Source organism: Larus michahellis, chromosome 1 (genome assembly GCF_964199755.1).
Source record: "Larus michahellis chromosome 1, bLarMic1.1, whole genome shotgun sequence".
NCBI lineage: Eukaryota > Metazoa > Chordata > Aves > Charadriiformes > Laridae > Larus > Larus michahellis.
The window spans coordinates 188,383,223-188,403,992 of record NC_133896.1 but is presented as its reverse complement, the minus strand read 5'-3'; the positions used below and the strand labels follow the sequence as shown (position 1 = coordinate 188,403,992).

General features: G+C 43.5%; 1 protein-coding gene across 2 annotated transcripts in view; it reads left to right on the top strand.

Moving 5' to 3' along the window:
• VWA8 (von Willebrand factor A domain containing 8) overlaps positions 1 to 14,199 on the top strand; it is a 196,166-nt gene extending 181,967 nt beyond the window's left edge. For both annotated transcript variants that reach the window (XM_074564766.1, XM_074564775.1), the window contains 3 exons: positions 6,690 to 6,788; positions 9,784 to 10,022; positions 11,909 to 14,199. In XM_074564766.1, the coding sequence (XP_074420867.1) occupies positions 6,690 to 6,788; positions 9,784 to 10,022; positions 11,909 to 12,017 (447 nt within the window). In that variant the 3' untranslated portion in view covers positions 12,018 to 14,199. The remainder of the gene's footprint in view (positions 1 to 6,689; positions 6,789 to 9,783; positions 10,023 to 11,908) is intronic.
• The last annotated feature ends 6,571 nt before the right edge of the window (positions 14,200 to 20,770 follow it).

The following is a 20,770-nucleotide window of genomic DNA, read 5'->3' as shown; positions in this document are numbered from 1 at the left end:
TAGGTTAACGGTTGGACTTAATGATCTTAAAGGTCTTTTAACCAGCTGTCCTTATTTCCTGTGCAGCTCTATAGCTGAGAACCCAGACATGACCCTCAGGTGCATGGTAAAGGAATAACATGTAGAAGTAGACAGACAGATAGCCCACTGTGCAGAATTAGTAAGATCATTATGAACTGTTTTCAGTTCTGGGATTTTAAAATCTATGTTTCGTTACCTTTCAAATCCCTCTGTGGCTATTACAGATTATTATATTTTGCTTGGCAATAGTTGCTATTGGCCAGTGTTTTGCTCCGCACATAGATGAAAACCTGTATTTAGTTGAGCAAATAGCTCAAAATGCAGTTAGTTGTAATAGTAAATGTGCCTCTCTAACAACCACTAACCATTTATAAAAACACATGAAAACCATGTGCAGTTATTAGATGTGAAAATTGCCACTCTTTGATGATAATAAGACAGGAGTATCCTTACAATCTCTGAGTCAAAAGAACTGTAAGGCCAATTTTATGTTTAAAATAATCGTGGTGAGGAAGCTGCTAGAAATTTTAGTGACACATCAAGGAAAAAAAGTTGCCATCAGCTTCTACATCTGTTCAACTTCAGTTGCCTCTAGGGTAGCTCTCCTCCATTTAAGGGCTCCTTCCACTGGATAGAGAACTTGGAAGGTGCAGTAACAGCCCCTTGATTCAAGGCTGGTCAGATCCAGCGTGAACTCTGTCAGCTTCAGAGCTGCTTTTGCCCAAGGGGAGAAAAGTGTTTTTCTTTCGCCACGTCTCTGTGCTGCCTCATTGGGATTTGATTCACTCTAAGCATAACATCTACCAGAGCAGACCAGAGATGACTAGGACAGGAAACAAGATATGGCCTTATGTTTCACTGACCACTGAAGTCATCCCCCAAAATGAGCACAAAGAGAGGCATTTATTAACTGGTCATGTTTGAACCATATTCTCAACATGATCCAATAATTATGGCAAAATATCTCTTTTTAACCTATAGTACACAGTGCGCTCATATGAGGAATGAGATTCTTTCCTTTGATAAAAATAAATAGCATTTCCAAAATCTCCAGCTCAAAAATACATATTATTTTTTTGGCGTATAATCTGCTGTGGCAGATGCTACACCTGCATGAATGCAATCAATAACCAGCTGCTCGTGCCGGTTCCTCAGTTTCTAATGACTGTAATTAGATCTTTAGAGAGTAAGAGAGTCAGTGACTGTTTTAAAATATCAATGGCTCCAGTCTGTAAAACACGGACACTTTGCAAGATGCTACTAATTTTTCTCAGGACAAAGCTGAAGTTTTGGTGTGTCTGCAAAAGTAGCATATATTTCTCATGTCTAAAAGAGGAACCATTTGAAAAAAGAGAAAAGAACACACAACTGTGTAGCGTGCCATGAGAAATCTGCCATTTATCACTTTTTTCTTTCTCTTCCTTATCCTCTTCTTGCCTTCCAAGAGTGGTTTTATAAAAATAGACTTTTTTTGGCCTTTAGATATGCCTGCTGTTATCTGTTCCTGTTGTGGCCCCATCTGCGAGGGTCACAACAACATGTGCCGCAAATCTGAGGGGTTTCTTGTACGCCATGTGTTGAACCTGGGGGACCATCAGGCTTGTTGAGCAAAGCGTTCAAAAGGGATTTACATAGTAGAGTTCCCTTCTGCTGTCTAAGTGCAGTGCAAACTTTGGAAACCAATTCGTGGTTCAGGATGACTTTTCTGCTGGTGCTTGGTTTAGTTCTCTGCTAAAGAAGGTTGTGAACGAATCAGATGGGCTTTTCCTTGGTTGTTTTATCCTACCAGCTGAGCTTTCCCCATGTGTTGTACCCCTTGGTATCACTGATGATGTTGATTGTATGGTTGGTCTTTACAGCACTGAATGAAGGTAGAGAATACTTTCTCCCTGCCTTCTTACACCGAAGAGCTAACTATTGGGTATGTGACCGTACCAAGCAGGTAACAAAGTTATCCTTCAAAAAAAAGGCAGACAAGCGCCAGCAGGTATTTGTCAGCTTTTTCTGCTGGCGTAGGACAACCTGCCTGCTTCCGTTTCCCATCAGTGCAGGCAGTGAATCATTCCTTGTCAAGGGGGAAATGAGAGGCTCATCCCACAGTCGGGAAATCCATTTAAATTAACAGCCATGTTTCGAAGCCCTCCTCCAATGTCATCTCATCCACGCCTCCTCTGAAGCGCTTTATTAAAGAAAAGAGTGGGAGTGACTGAGGTAACAGAAGCCACATTCTCAGTCTCACCCTAATAATGGGGGCTAAATACGTTCCTACAAATGCCCCTTGGACCCTTTAAATGCGTGGCTGCATCCCTTATATGCATAGGTTGTAATAAGCAAGTTATTTTGCCGGATTAAAGTTCTTACATCTTTCGTACATCTCATTTTAGGTGACAATTATTTGAAAACGTACAGAAGGGCAGTTTGTCCTTTGTTTTATCTGAGGTAGCATTATGTCTGTCGCACAAACCATACGGTTTTGTATCATCCCTAATTACCATCATTTGCACACATGATGGCAGATTCAGGAGGCATGTCCAGTAAATTATCCAACAGCAATTTTATGAAGCCTTTAAAATATTGTAAGTGGCTCAATAAATAGCAAGTTATGTAACAGGCAGGGAAAGCCTGAATTGTTATTTATCGCTATATGAAAGGGATATTGCAGATTTTAGACGCCCGTTTCAGCATTCCCCATTTGTAAAATGTACTACGGAGGCAGCACTGTTAATTCGGGAAAAGAAGAAATGTTCCATGTGCTTGGCAGAAAACTTTCTTTTAAATAATAAACAAAAGGTTTGAAATAAATTCAGAAAAAAAAGAAAAAAAAAGAGTGTTCAGTGTTGTCCAAAGAAGAGACGCATTTATAAAGGTCTAGCCCTCCGGCAGAGGCCTTGTCTAATTCGCACTGCCTTTTACATTCAGCATGCGTTCGTCTTTCAGCTTTTTAAATGCCTTCAGAAATTAAACCTTTTGGCATGGCAGCTGCAGAAGACAAAGTCTTCCATTTTACCCGTTTTAGGCAGCAGCAACCATCCATTCAGTGCAAAATGTGACAGTGGAATAAGGATTGTTTTAACCTGTAAGGAAAGAAACCAACAAAATGATGCTATTTCAAGAGGCGTGTTTACATATTGCGTACTCACGGCTCTGAATAGAGCAGTTCTTGTCTCGGTGTACCTGAGGCTGTTGGAAAACAAGCCGCTGTCTACCACAATAATAAATTAATTCAATTAAGCCTGCACTGTGGCAAGCATGTATTTTCCTGAGAGCCTGTGCTTGCAGTCTATTTTGTAAAACGAAACAGAAGTCAGTTCCGAGTAAGATGGTATCGCAGCTCTTCTCTCACTTGTAACACCATCCACGTGAATTCTCGTAGGGAATTTCTGAGAAAAATGCATTGGATCCTTGCTTCTCAGAGGCCCTTTTTCTGTGCTCGTCTTTCGGGTTGCAGAGGAAGGGAACTGGTTCTGACAAAGCGTGCACATGCCTGCATGTGTTGGGGTCCCCAGTTGGCCAGGGCTGTGGAGCTGTCTGCACCTTCTCTTTAAAATGAGCGCTCCAAGATAACATCAAATCACCAAGGGTTCATTTTACTAGAACACAAATCAGGAGGAGGTAATAATTTACTGAAAGAAAACCTGGGTGACAAATTTAAGTCCTCCTTCTTTGCCCTTGCAGTGGGCTGCTTCGCTCCAGTTTTACTCCGGCCCCAAACCCTGTATTCCTAAATTGTGGTAGGCTCCATAGACTCCACTGGGCAAACATCTCCCTCTGTCACCTCGAAAGCTTGGCTTGTGACCTTGAATGAGGTCACAGGGTCTCCCAGGCCGCAGCCCTATGTTGACTTAAGTCAATCAGTGCTGCTACATTTCCATCCCCTTCTTCACTGGGGCACGAGTACTTATCCAGCCTCACAGTTTGGGGAGCTAAGCTGCCCAAAAGCAACCTCACACTCATTAGGTTTGGGCTATTCTGGTCCTTGACTTGACTTCTGGGGGGATCAGAGGACTGTGAGGACCAGCACGCGAGGGCTGGTGACCACAGCACATCTCTTCCACAGCTCAGCAGGATCTTACCCTGCTTTTCAGGAGGCCCTATTTGAGCCGGAATGCAGCAGCCAGGACAAAGCAAATAGCCACTTCTTCCCTGCTGCCTCACCATACTTTTTTTAATCATAAATAGCGTAGTAAAATGTCAGCAAAGAAACAAGGAAACAGTTCACATCTGTTAAATATAAGTATACGTACTCAGGCGCATGCATGGGCACACACAGAGAATAATAAGCAGCTACCCGAGGAGGGAACGGAGAGGACATGACGTTCCCAGGTGAACGCCTTTACGTGCCTGCAATATTTTGCTCAGATTATTTCAGCCTCACCTTGCCTGTACCCAGGTTGTACGTTCCCGCCTCGTGCAAGAATGTGGAGGGGCCCCAACCGTAGGGTCAACCTCTGGGGTTTCAGCTAGGAGCTACAGCAGTTCCCTTAACGCAGACTGTCACGCTGAGTTTAAATCCAGCCTTTTTCAGATGAAAGGTTGGTCTGTTACTCGTGTGTGCCAAGAACCAAAATGGTATTCCCAAGTAGCAAAGTTTGGCCTACTCGCATGAACTCAATATGGCAAAGCTGATACCAGGACACCTGGTGGGAGAGGTCCACGAAATGCTGGGAAGGAGCTCATTACGAAGGAATCAGCCTTCTTTTTGCACAGGAGAGTGACAGCATTTTGCTCTATGTAATTAGGTTGTTGATTTAAAAATTATACTGAACACAAAACTGCTCAGAAAAGGACGTGCAGGGGTTTCATAATTAAGAGCCTACCCTGAAGATTTGTGGACATTTCTGACATTGCATAAGAATGACATTAGCGCCGTATATTTTCTGCTCCATTAAACGACTGCTTTATTTAGTTCCTCTGATTTGAATGATCTCTAGTTTTTAAAACAATATGAATGCACGCCCTCTTTTAGTGTGGTTCACATTCTGAATGTATTCCTCTATTAATTTGGAAGTATGATGAACGTAACCTCAACATTATTCGCAAAACTGGTGTATTTTCATTTGCCACATCTTTTCGCCAGGAAAGATAATGGTTTGAGGAAGACAGAAGCACCAGTGAAATATTCATCAAGAAAGAGAGAGTCTGAAGCATTACTGGTGATAAGAAATAGGTTTTGAAGAGCAAGCATGTGTCAGACTGGAAGCTTTACATGAGGCTGGGTAGCAAATACTAGAGATGGAAGAGCTGAGAACAGGAATGGGAAAAGCCAACAGAGCAGAAATAAATGGGATAGCGTGGGGACCAGATTATATAAAGATTTCCCCAGGGGAGGAAGTCTGGGTTATGTGAGGCTGTCATAAAATGGTCTGACCTTGGGTGACATAATCTATAGTATGGGGCATGTTTGCTGTTTTGCAGAGGGAGGTGTCACCTTTAAAAGTGTTGTTCCAGCTGCTGTAGGTTTCTTTTACTCTTGATATGTTTTTAAGCAGATTAGTGATGTGGAAACAAATAATAAGAGCTTTGTTGATAAAGAATGCCATTTCCCCAGTCTACAGGACCCAACTTATACCAAATAAAGTGGTCTTCGATAAGAAAGAAAGAACAGAAAAACTGTGAGGAACAGACCTGCCTTTTATGAATTGATTATATAGGAATTAGGGATGGTGAACCCATCAGGGACCTGTATGCGGCACTTGAATAAAAGATAACAGAAAGGCAAAATATTGCACAAGGGCTCCCTGTTAACTAAAGACAGGTCTGTACCAGCTAGTCAGGGGGAAATACAGGCATGTTCATGTCGAGGAACTGCCAGCTCACGTCTCTTCGGGCTCAGGATCCGTGCACTGTGCTCTATTACTTGGTGTAGACAGCTCTTAAATCCACTTTTGTCATGCTCATGAGTTCTCCCTGGGGTGACTGCCACATCTACAACACAAAGGGCAGGTCAGGACCTTGCCATAACTCAGCTTGTCTTGGTTTTCATGTAAAGACAATAAAACTCTCACATAAAACAAAGCCCTTCCCAATGTTACATTATTTGTTCAACAAGATATTTGAACTATCACAGCTCTACATGTCACTTTTGCAGCATCTTTCACAGGAGAATGATGTGCACATCATCTCTGAAAACATACAGAGACACTTGGAATTCACTTCTCTACCTACTTTGAGCAGCGACTTTGATCTGTTAGGCACAAAAATAAGGAGTGCTGATTTTCAAAAAGGAAGGCTTGTAATACTTTCTTTTCAGAGAAGAATGAGGTCACAAAAAAGATCTATCAAACATGGGAGCTACTCTTAAACAATGCACTTCTTGTGTGTCAGACTCAAGAGGACGAAAATTGCTACTTTAAAAAAATACATGGACAATGTGAGAGGGCAAGGTCTTGATGTTATGCATCAACGCTCTGCAATTGATGGGGTGATGTGAAAAACAGACCATGGAAATAAGTAACTGTTCTTTAATTTCATTATTTAGCAATCCTTTCCCGTGTTTTCATGTTGGTGAGAAATTGCAAGTAGTTCCCTTAAGCAGCTCATGAACAGAAGCGGGGAACAGTATTTGGGTTTTCTTGTTGAAAGCAAATTGCCTTTGATCTGTCTTGTGTCATTGTGACCCGAGGGGCATTTGTGACTAACAGATGACTGATGAAGTTTCTTTCTTGCAGTATGATATTGTTGGACATTCAGGAGATGGCTTCGACATCGCCTTGGTTGGAAGTGACAAAGTTCCCAAGAACAATAAGCAAAGATTAGAGATTCTTAAGGTAAATCCTACTGATAAGTGTTGCTGGATAATTAAGGATTTTGTGACTGCAAAGATTAAACTGTAGGTGGGTCACAGAATGCGAAACGTAAGGAGAGTAAAATAAAAGAAAGGCAAGAAAGTAAAATCTTGTGTATTTGCATGAAATTGAAACAGGACTTTTCAGAGAGGTGGCAGAAAACAAATTATGCCAAAATAGTAGAAGCTAGATATGCCTTTTTCTGGACTGATGTGTCATAAATGTGTCATTTTAACTACCTGTCAAAGGATATAGAATCATAGGTCCCTTCCAACACTAACAATTCTTAAAGATCATCTAGTTCCAACCCCCCTGCCGTGGGCAGGGACATCTCCCACTAGATCAGGTTGCTCAGAGCCCCGTCCAGCCTGGCCTTGAACACTTCCAGGGATGGGGCTTCCACCACCTCTCTGGGCAACCTGTTCCAGTGTCTCACCACCCTCATGGTGAAGAACTTCTTCCTAACGTCCAGTCTGAATCAACTCATCTCTAGTTTTAATCCATTCCCTCTAGTCCTACCATTACCCAACATCCTAGGAAGTTCCAGGCTTTATACAATCATATAGATAGCTCTACCTGAGTCACGTGGTGATATCATTAGTGCCTAAGTGACTAATTCAGACTGTAGAGGGATCCCAGGTCAGTGATTTAGCCTGGTACCTTCAAGAAGTTCTGTGTCACAGTAGCAGTGGGAAAATGTGTCAATTCTAGATTGAAAATGTGTCAAATCACAATTGCCAAGTGAGTGTATTCACCAAGATTTTACTGTAATAGGATGAAGAAAAATGGAGTCTATTTTAGGATTTACCTGGTTGGCAGCTCAATGGGTTAGAACTATGTAATTGAGCTTCCTTCAAAAAGTATGTTTAAAAGATCGGCAGCTACTTGAGTTAGACGGACTGGATTTTCTAATGTTCCTTAATGTTTCTAAAATACCTTGACTTCTGCATAGGAAACAGCTTCGTCAATGAAAACAGTGTATTTATTTCATAAAAGCTCGAACAAAATGTTTTGACATTTTTAAACCTTGCTGCCACTGTCAGGAGTCAGATATTTGATAATGACTGTGACACTACTAGGGTTTGGAAGTCTAGTGCAAATTATAAACAGGCAGGAGCTGGTCACACCATTAGGAAATTAAGCCCTATTTTCTTCCTTAGATACATAGAAATGTAGCTACTCAAACTGCAGCTAATCAAAGCATTTTACCTTCCCTAAGGCCCAATCTAATTATGTCCATGCATGGGTTTTGATCACAGAATCACAGAATCTTCATGTTTGGAAAGGACCTTTAAGGTCATAGAGTCCAACCAAACAACCTACAATCTCTGCCACTAGAGCATGCCCTGAAGTGACACATCTAGACGTTTCTTAAACACCTCTAGGGATGGTGACTCAACCACCTCCCTGGGCAGGCTGTTCCAGTGCCTGACCACTCTTTCAGTAAAGTAATTCTTCCTAATATCTAACCTAAACCTCCCCTGCCGCAGCTTCAGACCATTTCCTCTGGTCCCGTCATTATTCACCTGGGAGAAGAGGCCAACCCCCACCTCTCTCCAACCTCCTTTCAGGTAGTTGTAGAGGGCAATGAGGTCTCCCCTCAGCCTCCTCTTCTCCAAGCTAAACATGCCCAGCTCCCTCAGCCTCTCCTCATATGACCTGGTCTCCAGACCCCTCACCAGCCTGGTAGCTCTCCTCTGGACATGCTCCAGCACTTCAATGTCCCTCTTGTACAGAGGGGCCAGAACTGAACACAGCACTCGAGGTGAGGCCTCACCAGTGCCGAGTACAGAGGCACCATCACTTCCCTGCTCCTGCTGGCCACGCTATTCCTGATACAAGCCAGAATGCTGTTGGCCTTCTTGGCCACCTGGGCACACTGCTGGCTCATGTTAAGCTGGCCGTCCACCAGCACCCCCAGGTCCTTTTCTGCCGGGCAGCTTTCGAGCCACTCTTCCCCAAGCCTGTAGCGTTGGCTTGGGGTTGTTGTGACCGAAATGCAGGACCTGGCACTTGGCCTTATTAAACCTCATACAGCTGGCCTTGGCCCATCGATCCAGCCTGTCCAGGTCCCTCCCTAGAGCCTTCCTACCCTCAAGCAGATCAACACTCCCTCCTAGTTTGGTGTCGTCTGCAAACTTACTGAGGGTGCACTCAATCCCCTCATCCAGATCATTGATAAAGATATTAAACAAAACTGTCCCCAAAACTGAGCCCTGAGGGACACCACTGGTGACCGGCCGCCAAGAGGATTTCACCCCATTAATCACAACCCTCTGGGCACGGCCATCCAGCCAGTTTTTAACCCAGCGAAGAGTACACTTGTCTATGCCATGATTCGCCAGCTTCTCCAGGAGAATGCTGTGGGGGACGGTGTCAAAGGCCTTACCAAAGTCCAGATAGACAACGTCCACCACCTTCCCCGCATCCAGAAGGTGGGTCACATGGTCATAGAAAGAGATCAGGTTGGTTAAGCAGGACCTCCCCTTCCTAAACCCGCGCTGGCTGACCCTGATCCCTTGGCTGCCCTGCCCTTGCCGTGAGAGCTCACTCAAGATGATCCTCTCCATGATCTTTCCTCGTTACCGAGGTCAGGCTGACAGGCCTGTAGTTCCCCGGATCCTCCTTCCGACCCTTCTTGTAGATGGGCGTCACATTAGCCACCCCCCAGTCATCTAGCACCTGCCCTGTTGACCAGGATTGTTGATAAATGATGGAGAGAGGCTTGGTGAGCTCTCCCACCAGCTCCCTGAGTACTCAGGTATTGATTGTGGTCTTAAAACCACTGTGGTTTTAAGAAGCGACGCCTGTCTTAAAATGCAACGTATTGTGTACAAAAAGCTGCATCTTCTGCAATATCTGAAGCATCCCCTAATATAGCATAGCTGAATATTTACTCCCTTCTGTGCAAGCTGAAAGGAATGTTTATTCCTAAAGTCCTCTTACATATTTCCACTTGGATATGCTGTGCACACAGATCATGCATGCCCATGCTCAGTTCTGCATGAGTGGAGACCATACCTTGGAAGGGACAGAGCATGCCATTCGTGAAATCGCCAAGGAAGAGGCTGACGAGTATTTTGTTATCGTCTTGAGTGATGCAAATCTCGAGCGATATGGTATTCAGCCAGCGAGGTTTGCCCAGGTCTTGACCACCAATGCTCAAGTCAATGCTTTTGCCATATTTATAGGATCCTTAGGAGACCAGGCAGATAGGTAAGTATATTTGTTTTATGCCTAATATAACTTTCTTTCTTTCCATTCATCATAAATCTAAACTGCTTTTATTGCAGTGGAGTTAGGCATAGTTGCCCATGCATAAAAACATAGAATGGATTGGGTTGGAAGGGACCTTAAAGATCACCTAGTTCCAACCCCCTGCCATGGGCAGGGACACCTCCCACTAGACCAGGCTGCTCAAAGCCCCATCCAGCCTGGCCTTGAACACTTCCAGGGATGGGGCATCCACAGCTTCTCTGGGCAACCTGTTCCAGTGTCTCACCACCTTAATCATAAAATGGCCAGCTAGTTCAGAGCATTCTGCTCATCCAAAGGGAGCATCTGAAGCCATCCTCCCACTAGAGGTTGTGCACTGTCCCCGTACGTGATATCACTATGTAATCATGACGGAGACATGGTGCCTTTGCCATTGCCCAGTATGTGCTTTGAATGTGTGGGGGTGCCTAAGAAAAGAGATTAGAGCAAGACAAGCTGGAGTTTAATGGTCTTCAAAACTGCCAAAAGTTTGACTCAGATATTCCCCTTCTGTTAGAGACAAATTCTTCAGCGAATCTGAGCCAATACACCTATTTTTAGTGCTACTACGTAATTTCACTTTAAATTGTTTGGGCACAGGGGAAAAGAGGGAAATTCTATGTCAGGTGTCCCTCGGTTCCATACCCACTGAGGACCAGTACATGCAGCAAAGAGCTGGTATAGCCACAAATATCAACAGTGCCTTTTCTGCTTCTCTTCGGCTCTTCAACTAGAGCAGAATGAGAGAAGGCCCAAAGGGAATTGGCCCTGAGTAACTAGTTTTAGTCAGAAAAGGGTTGAAAGATACAGCTGCACAGCCGCCGTTAGTCGTGTCTGCAGGTCTGTGCCTCGGAGCTGCGTTACGCCTAAAAAGAGAATACATTCTGAAAGATTATAATTACAGAAAGTCCTTTTCCTTCTGCTAGGAATTAAAAAAAAAAAAAGGAAAAAGAAAAAAAAAAGCGTTGACCGTAATCCTGCTGTGTAAGAGGAGATCGTATAATTGCCCTAGTTCAAATTCCCGAGTTCACTGGCGATGGAAAATGCACACAATGCTGTCACTGAAACGCATTTCTATGTACGTGGAAGTGCAGAATTAGACAAAGCCTTCCTGTAACCGCTGTGGGGGCAGGAGAAGGGAATTCTCTGTTGCAGCTTTTTTAAAAACTCGCTTTAAAAGTGAGTCTTAGCATTGGAGAAATAGCGTGGAGCATAAACTCCTTTAAAAAAGCAGTGAAAAAATAAATTCCAAGCCTCCTGATGGGACGTGGGGGAGATGGGGTTTGTAACATGCATCTTGTTTAGCTTTTTTAAGGAGGGTTAAGCTGTGAATAAAAATGTGTCGAGCTAATATTGACAGAAAAATATCTTTCCATCTAATCTGCTGCGATCTCAAAGGGGAAATACAAAGAGCGCATTTAGAATCACTGGAGGTGTTGAACTGAAAGAGCTGTGGGTTCATGGTGATGTATTTAGAGTAAATATCTTCATTTCCAGAGTAAATCTCTAGCTGCCCTCAAAAAAACCAGCTGTGGTAATACCTCGTGGGGTCACTGGTACCTTGATCAAGACGGAGTTTTTGCACGTCAGAAAGAGGACATGAATAGGAATCTCGAGAACGGCTCTTGATTATCTTGCTGAAAGGACCTCTGTGACTTAGCCGCTCTCAGTGGTTCCTCCCTCTGCTTCTTTCCCAAGCCTTTAATTGCATGGTGACAGCAACGTGAACGGCATGGGCTGGGAAGGTATTCAAAAGGAAAAACATCCATTCTTAAGGAAGCCTGGCTTGTGGTAGGGAAGATGATTTGAAATGGTAATTGTGTCTTGTCTCTCCTTCTGCTCCTTAGGCTGCAGAGGACGCTACCAGCAGGTCGGTCTTTCATTGCCATGGATACCAAAGAGATCCCCCAGATTCTGCAGCAGATCTTCACATCTACCATGTTGTCAAGTGCCTAAGCGTCACCGATGTCACCGTGCCTGAATTCAAAGAAGAAAACCCACTCTGCTGGAGTTATAAACCCTAAAGCTGCAGATAAACACAGTTATTTAATAAAATACATACTGTTCTCTAATCAGCAAAGCGACCCAAATCTGCATGACAGCCGGGCTGTAAAATTTCGCCCAAAAATCTCTCAACCGAACTTATAGCACGTTCAAAGAATTGCAGCGGGGCGGAGGTAAATCGCCGGATGGCAACAGAGCGAATGTTTTTTCCGGAGGGACAAACAAATAAAGGACGGTTTGTGATCATTCCTCTGCCTGCCGTGTTGCCAGCGCTCCGCTATCATCTCGCCCTATTTTATTAAACGCGGTTCGCTGGGTTTTGCTAATATTATGCAAGGCAGAGCCAGGCAATCTGTTTCAGTGTTTCTTGTGCCTACGTTTGAATGGGTAGTTAACTCCATCTCTGATTTAAACAGGCCTGCTCTTGTCGGGCAGGAAACCCTTCCTTCCTCTGCTGTTGCTTTCTTGTCCTGACGAGGCACCGGGGCTTCACCGCTGGATGCTGGGAACAATGGAGCAGTTTGCAAACACTGACCGTGGCGTGTAAACATTCATTATCTGATCAGGCACGGTGCTCGGTTGTCAGATGTAGAGAAAGTGGCTCTTCAGAAGGAAAACAAAACAAAAATAGATTCTTTCAGTTCTGCCTGTGAAAAGTAAGGGGAAAGGGTCAAAATGGTCTGAAGAACCCAACAGCCAGCGTTGCCAAGGAGGGAACTGCTGCCACGTTTCCTTTGCATGACGGATGATGCTGTCCTGTGGCACTGTTTCTCAGACTCCCTGGGATGGCCTCAGTACGTGGAGGTGCTTTTTCGGTCGGGAGACTTTTAAGTTACTACTAGTGCTTTGCTAGAGCTCCTTCATGATCTGTGTTCCTTGGGTCTTTTGGAGATGAGGCTGGAGGAGAGATCTGGCCATGGGGAAATGAGTTCTTTTTTATTAAGAAAGGGTAAAAAAAATCTATTTTTATTTTAGCAAGCTATCTGGGGAGGGGGGGTATATTTAATATCCAGGATAGTTATAAAGACTTATTTTATAATTCAATCGGCTGGTGTTTGGCAGGTCCCATGGGGCGATAGTTCCTCTCTATCTGCCAAAGAATAGATATCTTGTAGTGCATCAGGAGCACTGGAATACTTGATGAATTGAATGTATGATTTAATTACGCTGGGATGAGGGGGTGTGCATCGTCACTGATAGCCTGCTGATGTTAATTTGAGGGTAACTGAATAGAAAAACAGACAAAAAACTTCTAAAAAAACCCCCACAACTTCTACTTCTAAAAATCTGAAGGAGCAACTGCAATACTTCACTTCTAATATTTCTCTTAATCCCACAGTTGCTCAAACCGCACTGTGAGCAGTGTGTTTGGAGAGGAGGAGGCAAATTAATTTGGTCTTGTTAAATACAACCATCGGTGTTTTAAAGGGTCCGGTTGCTAGCGGTCATTCTCTACTCCATCCGTCCTGCAGCAAAAATCTTTACCAGAGCATCAAAAATGTCCCCTATTTAGGACGTGTTTCGAAGCCTGGCCAGCTTTGAAACTCTCTATGGCAAGAGAGGACGGAAGACGTTTTTCAAAGGCTTGTTTGTATTGTTATGATAACTATAGATGTGAAAACAAAGAGGTTGAAGATGCGATTCCTGTTTGGAGAGAAGGGAATTGGGAGGAGAAGGTCGAGGAGGTTACCCCTGGCTGGGACAAATGCATGTACACGCACACACACACAGACACGGCTAGCAAGTGGAAGTACGCTTCAAAATATAAATATCTTGGTCCTGTACACATATGATGAGATACTAAATGCAATAAAGAATTGGCATATTAATAAGTGTGTTAGTAAATGTGTTTTTACATGGAAATTCCTTCGGCACCTCTGCTTTTATTGCCAGCAGCCCTTCAAAAAAGAAACATTTTATTGCTGTTAATTAGCAAATTAGTACCCTTTCTAGATTACTTGAGTGGATAAACTTTCTCGCCTTGGATTTACATGCAGTATGATACTTTATTGTTATCTTTATTGTAAAAAAAAATAGCGTTATTTAAGTGAAACTCTAGGATAAATCCGATTTTAAACCTTTTGGTTTTGATTATCCTTGTAAATTGTATTTCATGCCATGCTATTTAAAGTTACCTTTCTGAAGTGTTTGGTTTTATTCTTGGTTTCGGGAGATGTCCGTTGTGTTTCGGTTCATATTTCATGGGCATGTCCAGGGCCAGGCCTGGCCAGGAGGGTGGCTGGGAGAGAATGGAAACGGTTCCCAGTAGATTTTGAGAGAAGAGGAGAAGAGATGAATAAAACTTTTTTTTTTCCCTTTTTTTTTTTTTTTTCAGAAGGAGGGAATTGAGGTTTTGCTTTTACCAACGCTTCATTGCAGAGCGTATTTGACCCGACAGCGTCTCTCTAAATGGTAATAATTCAGGGCAAAATTTTCCCCCGGCCGTGCATCTCTCACCTGCTTTAATGCCCATCGCTGCCCCGGGGAAATCAAAGCAGCAGCTGCGCTTTTCCCTGTCTCACAAGGACTGGCAGGGCTGTTGGACTGCTCAGAAATTCAGCAAACACTCTTCTTCCACGTCCCTGGGAATTGCAGAGCTTCTTGATACGCATTTGTTTTTAATTAGGAAAACGCTTAAGAGTAACGTGGCTGGGTTTAACTAGCAGCAGCACCAGTGACTGCTCGCGTTGCAACGCGTGCGCTGGCGGCGTGTGTCACTCAGGCCCTCGGAAAGCGCGCTAAGGTATTTTTCATCCTTCTCACAGTATATTAAGGCACTTTCGCGCTCATCAGTTTTTATGAAAAGGCACTGTTGTCGGCGAATGAATCGAGCTGCTGGTTGGAGCGGGTCCTGACCTATCGGTAGTGCCTTAATAGTCAGCTGCCTCTTACGGTGCAGATTTTGGTCCTGTTCTGGTTGTATGTGTAATGTGTTCATATTCATTGACCAGTTAATAGGAGTACAGAGTCATTTAGGATTGTTATTTAACTGTGATTTTAAAAAAATAATACAGAAAACCCAGGCAGATGTGATTTCGGTCAGAGCAAAGCCCGGCCAACATTTAGAGACATAAACAGCTCCACGCGACTACGTGTAAAAGTGATGAATTAGCATGAAGTGCAAGGAGAGTGAGGTGGGACTTGTCATCTTTGATTCCAGCAGTCTTTTTTTTTCACTTCTTTCCTTTACCAACACTAGGTGTCAAACATGATTGCGAATGTCATGCTATAGGTTACCCGTTAGCCTGGTAAAATTAAGACCAAAGATCCTAATCGCTGATCAAATATACTGACGTAATATTCCAGCAAACAGGCCTACAACAGGAGGTGTAGAGAGGGTGTTGGATGTGCAAATTCAAGCTGAAGAAAGAACCCTGATGCCTATTTGAGAGTACAGGTAAGAGACGCAAGAATACTAGAGGTTTTCTTTATCTATGCGGTTGCGATTATTTTTTGAATTAATACAAAACAAGTGTTAAAATAATTTGGACAACTAAATAACCCAAGCGACTGTGCTGTGTTGGCTATTGCACATTGTCGTGTTTATTAATAAATAATGTCCCTATAAAAATGGGAATGTAGAAGATACTTATTGAGGAATAAAAGTCAAATTCCTAACCATGTATCGAATCTGGAAGGCTGATTTGAAAATATAATTGTTGTACAGAATCTCTAGATCAGAAAAGGTTCAGGCTTTGGTTAGTGCTTTAAATGCTACCGGTTCAGCGTAAATAGGTTAAAGCTCTTCAGTTTTATCTGCTGTAAATATAGTGGAAGTTGTTGTTTGGCTCCTAGATAATTCTGCTTCTGCGGCAAACATGTCTATTTTGGCCCTGTCTTTGGAAAAAAAAAAAACAAAACCAACAAAACCCAACATCAACAAAAAGACCAACCCACAAACCCTTGCATTTTATCACTTACTGTTCTTTCTGCCAGCATCTGGGGAGAGCAAACCCGCTCTCCTGCCCTGACAATGAACCTTTTAGACAAGGAAGGTCAACATTTCTCCCTCTCAGCCCCTGTGTAGTAACAGCACTCAACCTATGGAAGCATCTTACATGGTCCATTAGGTGCGGAAGTCATTTTATCCAACATAATGGGTGTCCAACAATCCCTGAACATCACACGAGGTAAGTTACGGTCTTTAACCCTGGATTGGTGCTCTGGGTTTTGCAGTTGCTGAGTGATAGATATTGATGCCCAAAGCATTTGAGCATTTTGGAATAGTCCAGTGAAGTCAAGACCTTCCCGTATCGGTTGAATTAAAAATGCCTCCCATGCCATATGGGACTGTGCTATTAAGGATATTTTTTCCAAGACAAGTCTCAGTGTAACTGTTTGATGTGACCACGCTCTTTGCTGGGAATGTTGGTGATGTCGAACTCAAGAATCTGTGATTGTTTACAACAGTTTGCAGTGAAGAAATTCCCCTAGGGAAAAAAAAAAGTGCAGACCGTTCAGCTGAAGGTTCTTCTTCTAGGAGACAGGCGTTACACCATTTTAATGCTTAAAGCCAGAAAAGGTCTGTCTTTATCACCAGTCATGCGCTGATTTGTAAGCAGGCTATTTTAGAAAGTCTTTTTGCAAAATTGCTGCATGAATACAACTTTATCCGTGGTTTATTTCTCAGTATGGACATTGCTGCAGTGTGATGTACGATATCTCTTCTGTACCGGTAGGTCTGGAAAGACGAAAACTAAGTTATTCTCTGATATTACAAGCATTAAAGGGTTATTTGTGTTGATCAGTCTTCAAAAAGCTTAAAAAAACCCTAGAGTTCAGGGCGTCATCAAAATAAACAGGTAACAAATTGCCTAACTCAGAAGTGCTTTTGCTTTTGAGATTGTTGTGACAATGTCAACAGCATCGTCGCTGAATAAAATGTTTTAAAGTCGACTACATTTTCTGGGAAATAAGTGTACGTGTGAAGATTTGAAGAAGATATTCAACACTCTTCAAGCTTAAGATGAAGGTGAGGGGTTTTTTTCAAACATGAGGAAAGCATTATAAAATTTGAATAACTTCTTTTTCAGGACTATCTGTTCTCTAACTTTTGATAGGATAAATAAACATATGAAAATCTACTTTAAAAAACCAAACAAATATCCTTGACATTACTCACAGCATCATTAGTCTGGACATCTGGCGTTGGTTGCACGTGGAAAAATTCTGTATGCTCCACACTACACCTGTGGAAGACCCTGTTCAAGAAAAAACTAATCACAGTAGGTATACTGATAGCTGGAAATGTAAAAAACACCTGCAAACTAAGTACATCTCACAAATATGAAAAAAAAAAAGTCCTTTTTATACCAGGACTTGATACAAAACCCATTCTTAGGAACAGCATTTTCAGTTCCAATCATTAAATGGGTATTTCATGTCAACTTCTCTGGCCGGGCTCTCTGAGTAAGATGACAATATTACATGCAGACGGTGGTTTGGAAGAAGTCCAAAAATAGCATTACTTGGTTAGGAATATGTGTTATACGGGAGAGTGATACGAGTAATGGTGTACCCGATACTTTTGCTGTCGTCATGACTAAATCATGCTCCATGCCATCTGTACCAACATCTGCATTCCAGCTTGGATGGGTTTGACATCCATAAGGTCACCTACTATAGTTTCCAAATTGACAATTATAAATACAAGTTCATGGTTGCTTTTTTTAAAGAAATGCATTTGAGTAGGGACAAGTCACGGCTCCCCTGCCGTGATTTACAGAGAATTGTTGACGGAAGGGACATGCCTCCCTGTTGTCATAGCCTGCACACGCTGTCCCCATCCCAAAAACATTTGGTGGTAGCAAAGGAGCAACTTTAGCATGGCCTCATCTCCTCTTCCTGCTCGGGCGGTGCAGGGCAGGGTGGTGCAGGGACAGATTTAGCAAGGACAAGGACATGTAGGCGTCTCCGCTGGCCCCTGCATCTCACACCCCTCCATCCAAGCCAGTGACCCCACCAGCTGCTCCTCTCCTGCTGCTTCCTTCCCCCCAGCTGGAGCTTGTGTCCGCCCAGGGCTCTGCCAGCTTAATTCACTGCTTCTGGCTCATGGGAAAGCCCAAAGTCCATTTTAATGAAAAGCCTGCCAGCTCTGCACTCAGCAGCAGAAAGTGCGGTGGAAATTCGATACCCCAAAATGGCTATATATTTATTTTTTTAGACGATCCGAGGGCTGGAGCACCTATGCTATGAGGACAGGCTGAGAGAGTTGGGGTTGTTCAGCCTGGACAAGAGAAGGCTCCAGGGAGACCTTATAGCAGCCTTTCAGTATCTGAAGGGGGCCTACAGGAAAGATGGGGAGGGACTCTTTATCAGGGAGTGTAGGGATAGGAAGAGGGGTAACGGTTTCAAACTGAAGGAGGGTAGATTTAGATTGGATATCAGGAAGAAATTCTTGACTGTGAGGGTGGTGAGACACTGGAACAGGTTGCCCAGAGAAGCTGTGGCTGCCCCATTCCTGGAAGTGTTCAAGGCCAGGCTGGATGGGGCTTTGAGCAGCCTGGTCTAGTGGGAGGTGTCCCTGCCCATGGCAGGGGGGTTGGAACTAAATGATCTTAAAGGTTCCTTCCAACCCAAACCATTCTATGATTCTGTGATTCCATCCGAATTATCTGAAAATGCTCTGCAGGTCCCTCCTGCTCCCTGCTGTCCCCAAGCCCCTTGGTGCTCCTCACCATACGGAGGGTGAACAGGGAACACTGAAATGCCGTGTCCTCTTTCTCTGCTGTCACCGTGAGGGGAAAGGACTGAGTCCCTCCCTGCATCCCTTAAGCGAGAAGTTGCGTAATGTGCTCGAAATAAGCAAAATCATACTAGAGATATTAGTAGATACTAGTTCCCCTCACTCCCTCAATTTTCTGACATGACCCTCTTTCGATGAGAGCAAGCCAGATGCAAGAGGAAGACCAAGACCTTACGTTTGTCCATATATTTGCTGTAAGACCCGAAGAGGAGAGAAGAGGAGGGAGATCGTTTTCCGCTCCCAGCAGTTTAGCTTGTGACAGGGAGGAACGCAAGTTGGCTGTAATTTCACAAATTCACTGCAAAGGTCATAGCTGAGCACTGAGCAGGCACAGACTGATGGGGCAGTGAAGAGGGGGTAGTCACTGCAAGTGCCACCAAGAGAATTTTTTAAGACGTTACCTTATTCTCCCTTATTCTGCCACTTTTAAGCCACCTCATTCTGCCACTTCATTCAAGGTCTCCATGCCCACCCATGAAACAGCAGATTTCCCTCTTTGTCACAGTGTATTTAAGAATTCAAAACTCTCATCTTCTTTACCGCCAGCTCAGAAAAAAAAAATATCTCATCACCTTCCTGCCCCAAATCGCTCCTCTCGCTGCTGCAAATAGTCCCAGCAGACCAAGGAGCCTCTGTAGGGTCTGGTCTTTTGCAGGCAGGACAAGGTGGGACCAGAAGATCTTAAAATACGCAAGATCTGGATTAACACAGCACAAAAACCCATGCCACAGCACTACGGAGCCAAGCCCTGAGCTGCAGCATGTGTACTCAAACACGGGCCAGAATTAATGCTGCTGTGCGCTGGATGCCGAGAAGTACAAATTCTTTTATTTAGCTTTTTAGCATGTGATATTATAGCTCTAAACTCACTAATAAGTTTTAGAATGCAATGAAAACATAGAGTGTCCTTTCTCCTCTGCTTTTTAATTCATACTCTGTGAATTTTTATCCATGTACAAATGAATAAATAAATTATTCAGCCGGAGAAGAGCTAGATACTGCCAAAGGCCAAGGTATAATTTAAAACTAGTATCTTGGAATCACAAAACAAATGCAAAACACCTCTATAAATGCAGCTAAATGATTTACAAAGCAGTTGAAAAAGTCAGGTGCTTCAACTTGTTGGAAAATGGTCAAAACCTATTAGCTTTTTCTTTTTTTAAAAATCATCATTTCTGCTTAGTACACCATCTAGGGTGGACGGACAAATTACTTCATACACAAGTTAAATCTCAGTCACTGGTATGTGCAAGTCCCCTAAATGAGATGCCCTGTTCCTTCCTCAGCATCATCCAGATGGTGTGGCTAAAACGTTTCGCAAAAGATTTGCTAAAGCAAGCCGGTGATGTACACTAAGCGTCTGCAGCAAGTCGTTACATTAACACCTAAGCATGACCCTTATAACGAACTCGCACGTGAGCCTTCTGAGAAGCTCTTTGCATACTCCACACAGAACACCTGTGATACAATCCGTTACAGAAACTGTAGTCAGCGTGTGGTTTTTAGAAGCTTCCTACTTCCCTAGCGCTGGTGTGCACCCTCATCTAGAGTACGTTTGCCTCAGTAATGTGATTTGCAGGGTGAAAAAAAAAAAAGGAAGCAGCTATTCTCCAAAAAATGAACAAAAATTCAAAAGAACCTTCCTTCCACCACTAAAAGTGATAAAGAGGGAAGAGGGGAAAGCAGGAGAGGAGAATTCATTTTGGTAAAAGAAATAAGAACAGAAACAGATACAAGAGGGCTGGCTAGAAAGAGGCGGGAAACGATCCAAAGCCAAGCTGAGGCGAACAAAAGCAAGTAGTCGAGAATAAGCGTGCCCAGGCACAGAGTGAGACAGAAGAGATCCTGGAAGAGCTCTTTTCCCTCTCTATTTAGTCTTCTCAAGTGCCGTGGAGAGTGGATCTGAGTAGGAGTCGGCCTCTAGACTTGGCGTCTCCTCACCCCACCCAGCAGCTCTTCC